The sequence below is a fragment of the Colobus angolensis genome, unplaced genomic scaffold, assembly GCF_000951035.1.
Source record: "Colobus angolensis palliatus isolate OR3802 unplaced genomic scaffold, Cang.pa_1.0 Scaffold250, whole genome shotgun sequence".
Taxonomy (NCBI): Eukaryota; Metazoa; Chordata; class Mammalia; order Primates; family Cercopithecidae; genus Colobus; species Colobus angolensis.
In genome coordinates, this window is record NW_012115711.1 from 1,225,419 (window position 1) to 1,235,917 (window position 10,499).

General features: G+C 42.3%; 1 protein-coding gene across 1 annotated transcript in view; it reads right to left on the reverse strand.

Annotated features, from left to right (window-relative positions):
- Positions 1-7,269: 7,269 nt before the first annotated feature.
- Positions 7,270-10,499, reverse strand: part of FAM120C (family with sequence similarity 120C) — a gene marked incomplete at its 5' end in the record, with an annotated part of 150,175 nt that continues 146,945 nt past the window's right edge. The window contains one exon of the mRNA XM_011946593.1: positions 7,270-8,188. Coding sequence (XP_011801983.1) covers positions 7,934-8,188 — 255 coding nt within the window. The remainder of the gene's footprint in view (positions 8,189-10,499) is intronic.

Genomic DNA, 10,499 nt, shown 5'->3' on the forward strand with positions numbered 1-10,499 from the left:
TTCAGGCACATAGTACAATTGTACTTTTCCACCTCTATAAAATTAGCTGCAACCATGTGGCTTGCTTTGGGCAATGAAAAGAGAGAAGTGATGTGTGACACTCTAAGCTTTAAGAGCCAAGGTATATTTTGGTCATATGCCTTCCCCTGACTCAGTGATGGAACTTTTTTTATTTAACACATTGATGCTCTACACATTCAGAGAGACTTCTCTAGTAACAAACTATGGAAATGATCCTTGAAAGTAGAGTCTTGGTGACCAGTCGCGGTGGCTTATGCCTGTAATCCTAGTACTTTGGGAGGCTGAGGCTGGCGGATTACCTGAGGTCAGGAGTTCAAGACCAGCCTGGTCAACATGGTGAAACCCCGTCTCTACTAAAACATACAAAATTAGCTGGGTGTGGTGGTGCACACCTGTAATCCCAGCTACTCAGGAGGCTAAGTCAGGAGAATCACTTGAACCTGGGGGACAGAGGTTGCAGTGAGCTGAGATCATGCCATTGCACTGCACTCTAGCCTGGGCAAAAAAAGAGAGCAACTCAAAAAAAAAAAAGTAGAGTCTTGGTAATGGATTTTTTTTTCTTTTTTTTTGAGACGGAGTTTCACTCTTGTTGCCCAGGCTGTAGTGCACTGGCGCGATCTTGGCTCACTGCAACCTCTGCCTCCCATGTTGAAGTGATTCTCCTGCCTCACCCTCTCTAGTAGCTGGGATTACAGGCATGCGCCACCACGCCGGGCTAATTTTGTATTTTTAGTAGAGACAGGGTTTCTCCATGTTGGTCAGGCTGGTCTCGAACTCCCGACCTCAGGTGATCCGCCCGCCTTGGCCTCCCAAAGTGCTGGGATTACAGGTGTGAGCCACCGCACCTGGCGGTGATAGAATTTCTATTAGTCTATTAGTGTTCACCAGTCACCATGCATGAACAGAGTTCTGCTGTCAATCCCTGTTGGACATATGAGCAATAAGTATACTTTTGTTAAATTACTGAGATTTGGGGGTTATCATTGCAGCAAAACCTAGCCTATCCTGACTGATACATTCTCCTTTTCTCAAGTTAGAAATTATACATGTGTAAAGACTGAATAATGAAAATGTACATAAAGTGTCTAGAACTCTCTCCCTTGCACATTGTAGGCCCTCAATAGATGCCTTTGTGTATCTGCTATTAAATTATTATGGAATTTTCATATTTTTCACATGCAATAAAGGCTAGTTGTGGAAGATGTAAACAGAAGGCAGTGTTCCAGGCTCACATTATTCCTAATGCTTGTAATCTTAAAAGAGATATTTTCATTCTTTGTCACTTTCTCCCTCAACTCCATGAAAAAGCACTACAATTGGCCCTGCTTGGGTCACCTACCCCTCCATCCCTGTGCTGGGGGAGATGAAGCCATATGGTCAACCCACCTCTACACCAAGATAGATGGCCACTTCCCCCAAAGGAGAAAACTGGGCTTAATTGCCAGAATAAGGAAGGAATGCTGGGGAGGCAAAAATGAGTTATCTAAGTCAAAACAGACTTACATTTACAACCCGGGGTTTATTACTTATTAGCTGTGTGTGAACTAGGGCACCACTCAATCGGTTTGCTCATATGTAAAGTAGGGATTGTACTTTGGAGAGTTGTTTAAGGATAAGAAATAATGTATGAGAGTTTAGTACTATGCCTGGTACCTAATAGGTCCACAATAAATGGTCATTTTAAAAAGCCAAATGCTAAAGATTTCCTACTATTAAGTTTTCACCGTCCCAACACTCAAAGATCAAAGGCCAGGAAAAGACATCTGTAGCTATAATGAACCCATATAAGACAAAAGATGTTATAAATAATTTTTCATTTAAGGATAAAGTGTTTACAAGCTTCAGCAGGCCTCTAATGTTCATCTTGAGGCTCAGCTGTTTCCTTTTAGAATCTGTACACACAAGGCACAAAGTGGTTAGAGAGGCCAAGCCCAGCTAGAGTCACTGGGCAGAAGCAGTCAAGAATGCCCTAGAGTCCTGGCTTCAGACTCTGCTCAAAGCATTCCCCTTTGGCTCAAAGGTGACTCAGAGCTCAATTTTAAAACACATTTAAGTGAATACCATCCAGGGCTAAAACTTCATACCCAATCTTACTGAGTTTTTGCCACCAACATATCCTCTGCCTTGAGTCTGAAATCTGCTTTGTACCAAAGGACCTATTCAAAAGTGTTTTAGGTGTCCTTGACTTATTCATCAAACATTTACTAAGTGCATGCTGTGCAGTAGGTGCCAAGAACACAGAGATGGTCAAGCACAGTCACTGCTCACAAGTGTAATCTAGGGGCAAAGATGCAGCAAAGCACTAGAGGGGCTGGCTGTGATGAGTCTGTACTCATCACCGAGTTGGGGATCAGAAAAAGAATCATAAAGACAAGGGCTGAATCTTGGGGGAATAAGTTGAGTCTGCACCAGAAACAAAGGGAGAAAGGAATTTTAGCAATGGTACAAGCAAGTAAGAAGAAATGGATCTTGACAGCTAAATGTGTATGGGATGCATTTTATTATGGCTGGAGTACGGAGGTAGTAAATGAGCTGAGATGTGGTCAGGGGCCAGATCATGAAGGGACCGTGGAGTTGGGGGAGTAGCATGTTAGAGGGACACTTTACTCTAGAAGCTACTAAGCACGGTGGATTAAAGCAATGGTTCTTACCATCCTTTTGTGTCACAGATTCCTTTAAGAACCTGAAAAAAGGTATGGGCCCTTTCACTGGAAAAAGGTATATATACTTAGACACAAAATGTTGCTTAAAATTGCCTTGTTAAGGAGTAAGATGGGAAACAACTGCAACAGTCCAGGAAGACATGATGAGGCCTCCACTAAGCCACAGGAGCCAGGACAGAAAAGATGTGAGAAATAGAAAAATGGTTGAGTGTTATCAACAGATGTTTTCATCAATTGGATTTGAGAAGTGAGGGGCAAGTCTAAGACAGTTCACTCCCAGGTCAGTTTGTGGTTTAGGCAATTGAGTAGAAAGTAGTGTCACTGATGGAGAGGCACAGGCTTCCGCAGAAAGGATGGGTTCAGTTTGGGAAATGTCAAGACAAAGGTGCCTTTAGGACATCCAAATAAAGAAGTTAACCAGGAGGCTAAATATGCTCTACCTTTTGATGATTCTTTTACTTGGTCTCTTGCCCTGATATTATACAGATAGACTCCTAAATCTCTGTGCAACACTTCTGAATTGAGACAAGTATATCCCCCATTTGCAGAAAGGGATCCAGAGATGGGAAAAGAAATCAAACTTCACACACCCAAAATTATTTCACACATTTTTTTACTAAAAGAATAGATTTTTATTAAGCGTTGTAAGTTTCTTTCCATCCACATTAACAGAACAACAGACCAATTTCCATCACAGAACAACTCCTGAGGCATTCTCATTCCTTTCTGAAACTCTTCCATTAACTCCTGCAGTTTCCCCAAAGAAACATCCATTCAAACTTACATTAATAAACTATGGAGCTTTTGTGGTGAGGTGGGCCAAAAAGGCAGGGAATTTGGAATCTGGGAATGGGAAAGAGAAATACATATTATCCATCCACTAAACACACTGTCAAGAACACAGGAGAGGAGATAGTAATACAGGAAAAAAACAATGAAATAATTTTTTACTTTTGTCAATAACATCATTTATCAGGGAGCACTAAAAGTCACTGACTCCTTGCAGTTAAAGTTTCTTTACCTAGTGTGTTATTCTAAAAACAGAATAGAACAGATTAGGAATAGAATAGAATAGAATAGAATAGAATAGAATAGAATAGAATAGAATAGAATAGAATAGAAAGTAGGAGGGGAAGTGCCTTCTGGGAAGCAATTAAAATGAAGTCATCAGATTTGGCCGGGTTATGAGAGATTAATAAAATCTGAAATATTTATTTTGCTTCATTTACATGAAAATTCACTAGTCATTAGTTACTACCAACACGGACAAAAAGAGCATCCATAAAAGTACAGGGGCAATGTCAAAAGCTGAAATGGGCACCCTAGCACAGGGGATTTTTTTATTTTGCTTTTAACTTGGAAAAGATGATTTTGCAAAAAATGACTTTATATTCTTAGAACATCAAAATAACCTCTGACAATATTCAAGATAATTAGCAGTAACAGGGGAATAGGTGCACTGAGCTCTCTACCTGCACCAGCAGACTACTGCAATAAGCCAAGGGAAAAGAAAATAGAAAGTCGAATAAGATGCCAAAGTCACAGGATGGAGAAAAATATAAGATGACACGCAATGAACAGTGAAAACTCAACCCCCTACCCCAAACCCCAAGCATATTTAGGAAATATGCATCAGGAAGTGAACAAGTATAATGATTAAACCTTAGTAGAATTATACTAACTACTTTAAACTGTGGTCTACTTGTACTGACTTTTCAAAGGTGGGTGGGTCGTAGAGGCTGTAATGGTAATACTGACGTGCCCACAGGAACCTTGTAAGGTTCCAAAGGACTGGATCACCATAACCAAACAGCTACCCCCACATTCTTTCTACCCTACATAAGCACTCCTGCCCCCCACCCTCCATCTCAACCACCCTCCGTAATGCCTTGTTCGACTGTTTTTCTCAGTGATCAAAAAAAGTTAATGTGACTTGGCCAACAATGTCAGAAATCAAGATGGAGACAAAAATCAAATGTCACTAGCCAAAGCGAGTACCAATTCTTGGGCTTTAAAGTCTACCCAAAGTCCTACTGGCTCAGAATGAAAATGATGCAAGTGAGCAGAAGTTTGTCAGGCCTGGTCCAGACCACACTGGACTAGTCACTGACTAAGAGTAGGAGTTATAAGCTGATCCCAAGACACACCAGCAGAAATAAAAAACTGCAAGTCCTTGGGGATCAGTGACTATACACAACCAGAGTGTTTTGCTTATGGTCCTACAATGTAAAGGGGTCATTTCTGGGGGTTCCCAAATGACTTTGTTCAAGAGAGGTCACATCACAGCTAGAAACGGAACCTCAAGTGAAGGATGACAGTCTCTTCAAGTGGTGCAGCAAAGATCAGACTCCACCTTCCCACAATTTGTCCTCCAATTAGAAAAAGTTCATCTCCTAGTAATGAACCTTAGTTTTCCTGGCTTCTAAGTTGTGTATTTTGTCAGATAAATAAAAATCTAGGAATATGGCCATTTATGGTTCTTTCTTGTAACCTTCCGAACCCAAAATGCTGAATCCAAATAAAAATCAAGGTTGGAGATGACCCACTTGTTTCACCCTGGGCTAGGGGAAAAAAGTTGTGGAAGGAAGAAAAGCCTTTTGGCAAACTGGAATCATCCCTGCCAAAGCAGCAATTTTACCTCTCACAGTGAATGCCTACAAAGTAAGAAATTTTCTTAATGGTGTGAGAGTTAACAATACTGTCATCTGATTGTGTCAGACAGATTCAAGATGCACAGAAACAGCAACTGCAAACAGTATTTTAGCAATTTTAAGTCCAAGTGCTTCCTATTAGAAAATGGAGATATAGGTTATCTCACAGCTCAGTGATGCTGGTTGCTCTTAGAGCTCCAAAGGATTCATCACTCTGTGGCTCCAGAAAGAAAATTCCAAGCCATGTAAATTTACTACTATCCCTTCCTTTGCTGGACATAGAAGTCCTACCTTCAAGATGTTGTGAAAGGTTGGGCAGGTCCAAGAGAAGAAGGGGTACCACATTAGGGGAGCTGATTCCAAAGAGGAGGTTTCTGTATACTTTGTTTCTACTTCTGTCTGGTTAAAAGTACACTCTTGTCATCTTTCTTTGGTTTATGTAAGAAGTATCTGGGCAGGGGTCAAGGCATTCCAGGGCTCCCTCCCCATGAAAATCATGGCTTCTCTTAATCTGGGACAGACTAGAACTAAATAGTCTGACGCTGTTTTCAATTTCCTATGATCTGGTCAGTGTAAGTGGGCAGTAAGCAAATAGCCTTCTGGTTGTCTGGGCAAAAATCACCAAGGACCTGCTGTGGGTTAAGGTGCATGGGGTTTTTCAAAAAGAACCCTGCTAGAAGATTAGTCAGTTCTATTTCTGTAGAAATGGTACTTCTTGGGCAAGAATACCACAAAGCCCAAAAGGAGGTATGTGAGGCTGGAAGCCTCAATTCCTGAATGAAGACATAATGCTAATTTATTGCAAGCCATGTTTCCCTCCCTCATACTTAGGCTGTCCAAGGAGGGAAACTGGAAATGCAAGGTTGTCTCAAGATTATCTCCAGCAAGGAGGAATATAGCCTCTTTATCCTGGGCAGATCCTGGTCACACAGGAGGCTGAGAATCTTTTAATAGAATTCTTCTCAAGGCCCAGGCCAGAGTCCTCTAAAGTCTTCCTTGCAAAGCAAATGAAAAGATCCAGTAGTCAGAATGTCAATGAACAAATGAAACAATCTAGGCGTGTAAAATCAAATAGTTTCCTCACACTTCCCTACCCTATCTTTCCAAAGCTAGTCCTCTCTCCTTCAGGGATTCGTGTCAATCAATTCTAGCCTGAAACCAATTTGACCCTGGAGTTCCAGAAGAGATTTCCTCCAAATTGGCTGAAAGCCCTTTCAAATGGTAGTCACCTCCCATCCCCCCTTTTCTCTCCAAACCTTCATAAGGAAATGCCCAACTCTTCCCAATCCCATTCCAACCTCCTGTTTTCACCATATGGGATGTGAGGGCTCTGTTCAAGATAAAGCTTGTAACAACCCAAGAGTTTGTTGTTCTGAACAGGCAATTTCTGGAAAGTACTTTTTGTCTGATTTAGAGAAGCCCATCCAACTTCTCATAATTGTGATGGGCTGTGACTTAGTAAGAATTTCAGATTTAAAATGTGGTCTTTTGAAACCTTCCACTCCATAGCAGTGGAAGCATTTCTGGGAAATTGAGTAAATCCTCTGGGACATCAGCATGTATGTATGTATGTATGTGTATATATATACACACATATATACACACATACACACACATATATATAAAATATGTATAGATAAATAGATCTGTCTCTTTATATAAAGGGTATGTGTATGCATATACACACATTCATATATACACCCACCCACACATTCACACACACGTGCGCGCGTGCACACACACACACACACACACACACACAGTCTTTTGAGTCCCTTTCGTACTCAAGTTCATTACACTGATTCCCACCCTTTCATAGTGTGGGCAGTAGGGAGTGAATGAACTGTGCCACATCTTCTATTTTACAAACAATGCACTGGTTGAGAGGCAGGAAAAATCTGCCCAGTACTTTTCTGATTCACTTGAATCCTCCAGTACAAAGGCCATTGATAATTTTTTTGAAGTGTATAAAAAAAAATAATACTACCTTACTTTTCTGAAAACATCTACCTATCTGATTGTCAGGCCAAAGCTAGAGGTGGTGGTACAAAATCCAGGGGTAGGTAAGTTGGAAGAAGGAGTGAAGAAGAGGTGGATACCACTTCATAGAAAAACAAAAACAAAAACAACAAAACCTCAGGAAGCCACAGCTGTTCCCACAACCTCATAGGTTTACCATGTAAGTCTGTGATAATGAGTATCATTATAAATACTCAGAAAAACCAAAGCTGGAACTTTTCTATAGGACCTTATGTGATGACACCCAATTTCTGACAGCTACTGCCTTACTAGGCTCCCAGAGGAGATAAATAAACTATTGGTGCTATGTATTCAATTTGAGACTAGGAGCTAGTCTTACTGCCACTCATCTTCGACCAGAACTTCTCCAGAAACAGACCACTGAATCTGGAGTCCCAGAAAAAGGCAGGGAAGGGGAAAAGATGGACAAAATAGGACATCCCACCAAAATCCTGGAGAAATCTAGGGTAAGCATTTATATCCTCCTCCAGCTTGGGCCTAAAATCAGAAAAGTAAAAGTTTTTCCCTCTTCCTGGTTTGGTGAAGCCATCTTCAGCTTGTCAAGCCATCTTCAGCTTGTCAGTCCTCTTTCCGTTGTGCCACAGTTTCTAGCTTTTGCTCTTGTAAGTGGTTCTTCTCCCTATTCTTCATAGGGAAGTAGCGGTTACCATTATTACACTTGTTGCTGTCTCTGGATAAGGCACATTGTGATGGAGCTGGAAGATGATAATCACTCTTCTCTTCCTTGATCAATGCGCCACTGTTTCCATTTACCTGGGAGCGAGACCGACCTTGATGAAGCTCCAGGGATTTAGAAACTCCATCTGAAGAGCCCTGTTAAAAACAGAGATACTCAGTGGAAATGGGAATCCAGACTGGCTGACCCTTCCTAAGCATATTCATAAGCTAGCCTGAGAAAGCGGCTTCAGTTCTTCGAAAACACCAGAAGACCTCAAGCTGGTTGATAACTACTACATTCTTTTTTTTTCAGAGAGAGTCTCGCTCTGTCGCCCAGGCTGGGGTGCAGTCTGCAATCTCGGCTCACTGTAACCTGCCTCCAAGGTTCAAGCAATCCTCCCACCTCAGCCTCCTGAGAGTAGCTGGGTTTACAGGCGCCCACCACCACGCCTGGCTAACTTCTGTATTTTTAGTAGAGACGGGTTTCATCATGTTGGCCAGGCTGGTGTCGAACTCCTGGCCTCAACTGATCTGCCTACCTCAGCCTCCCAAAGTGCTGGGATTACAGGTGTGAGTCACTGCGCCCTGCCGGATACCTAGTACATTCTGGTATTATCTTGAGAAGTTAGGGTGAAAACATATAGACCCAACTGAAATCCAATGGCAATGACAACACAATAATGACACAGCTACTTTTTCTTTTTTTTATACAGGGTCTTGCTCTGTCACCCAAGTTGGAGTGCAGTGCTGCAATCCTGGCTTACTGCAGCCATGACCTCCTGGGCTCAAGCCATCTTCCCACCTCAGCTCCCCCAAGTAGCTGGGACTACATGCGTGCACCACCACATCTAGCTGATTTTTGTATTTTTTGTAGAGACAGGGTTTCACCATGTTGGCCACACTGGGCTTGAACTCCTGAGCTCAGGTCATCTGCCCGCCTCAGCCTCCTAAAAGTGCTGGGATTACAGGTGTGAGCCACTTCGCCTGGCTGACGCTGCTACTATTTACAAAGCTTAACAATATGTTTTTCTAATACTATGGGGATCCTAAATGGTAGATATGATCATGCCCCATTTGCTGATGAGGAAGGTGAGGCTCAGAAAGATTAAAGCAACTTGCTTAAGGAGACACAGATACAAAGTCGTGGGGCCAGGATTCTACTCCTCTAAAGTCTATTCTCTTAACTGCCATGCAACACTGCCTAATGCTGACAACTGGACAGGCAAATGAAAGAAAAGGAAAAAAACATAGAAGGTCTATGTGCAATATTCCACAGAATCTTTCTTTTCTTTTTGAGACAGAGTTTCGCTCCTGTTGCCCAGGCTGGAGTGCAGTGGCACGATCTCAGCTCACCCCAACCTCTGCCTCCCGAGTTCAAGCAATTCTCCTGCCTCAGCCTCCCAAGTAGCTGGGATTACAGGCATGTGCCACCATGCCTGGCTAATTTTGTTTTTTAGTAGAAACACAATTTCTCCATGTTGGTCAGGCTGGTCTCGAACTCCTGACCTCAGGTGATCCGCCCAACTCAGCCTCTCAAAGTGCTGGGATTATAGGCGTGAGCCACAGAATCTTTCATAACTAAAAACAATCACCTGGTTTTTGTAAATCCCAGGAACATGAGAGCTATTGCTAATGATATGAACTACATTACCTTGTGCAGTGCTGGCTCTTAATGAATGGTGCTAGGAATAATAACAGCTTCTGACTAAGTGGTTGAACATGCCACATACTCTGTTGTTCCTTTTACAGATAAGAAAACTGAAGCTCCTAGAAGGCCAAGGCAGGCAGATTGTTTGAACTCAGGAGTTTGAGACCAGCCTGGGCAACATGGCAAAACCCCACGTCTACAAAAATTACAAAAATTGGCTGGGCATGGTGGCATGCACCTGTGGTCCAAGCTACCCGGGAGGTTGAGGTGGGAGGATCACTTGAGCTTGGGAGGTCCAGACTGCAGTGAGTCATGATTGCACCACTGCATTCCAGCCTGGGCAACAGAGTGAGATCCTGTCTTAAAAAAAAAAAAAAGAAAAGAAAAGAAAAAGAAAAAATAAACAGGCTCAAAAAAGTACAGACTTTACTTTTAGTCCTCATATAACAACTCTGCAACATAGATACCAATTTCTCCAATTTTATAGATGAGAAAACTAGGGCAGAGAGGCTAAGTAACTTGCCCAAGGTCACAGAACTAGTAAGTAGCAGAACCAGATTCAAAGCTAGATCATTTGGTTCCAAAGTCTGTACAATATGGGGCTTACTGTGAAGTATTGTCCAACAACCTGGAAATAACATGAAACTAGTAACAGCCATACAAATGGATGGAATTAGCCACCTGAAGGAGTCAACAAATAAATCAAAACATTACAAGTAAGTCACTTAAGAATTTAAGAACAGAGGCCGGGTGCGGTGGCTCAAGCCTGTAATCCCAGCACTTTGGGAGGCCGAGGCGGGCGGATCACGAGGTCAAGAG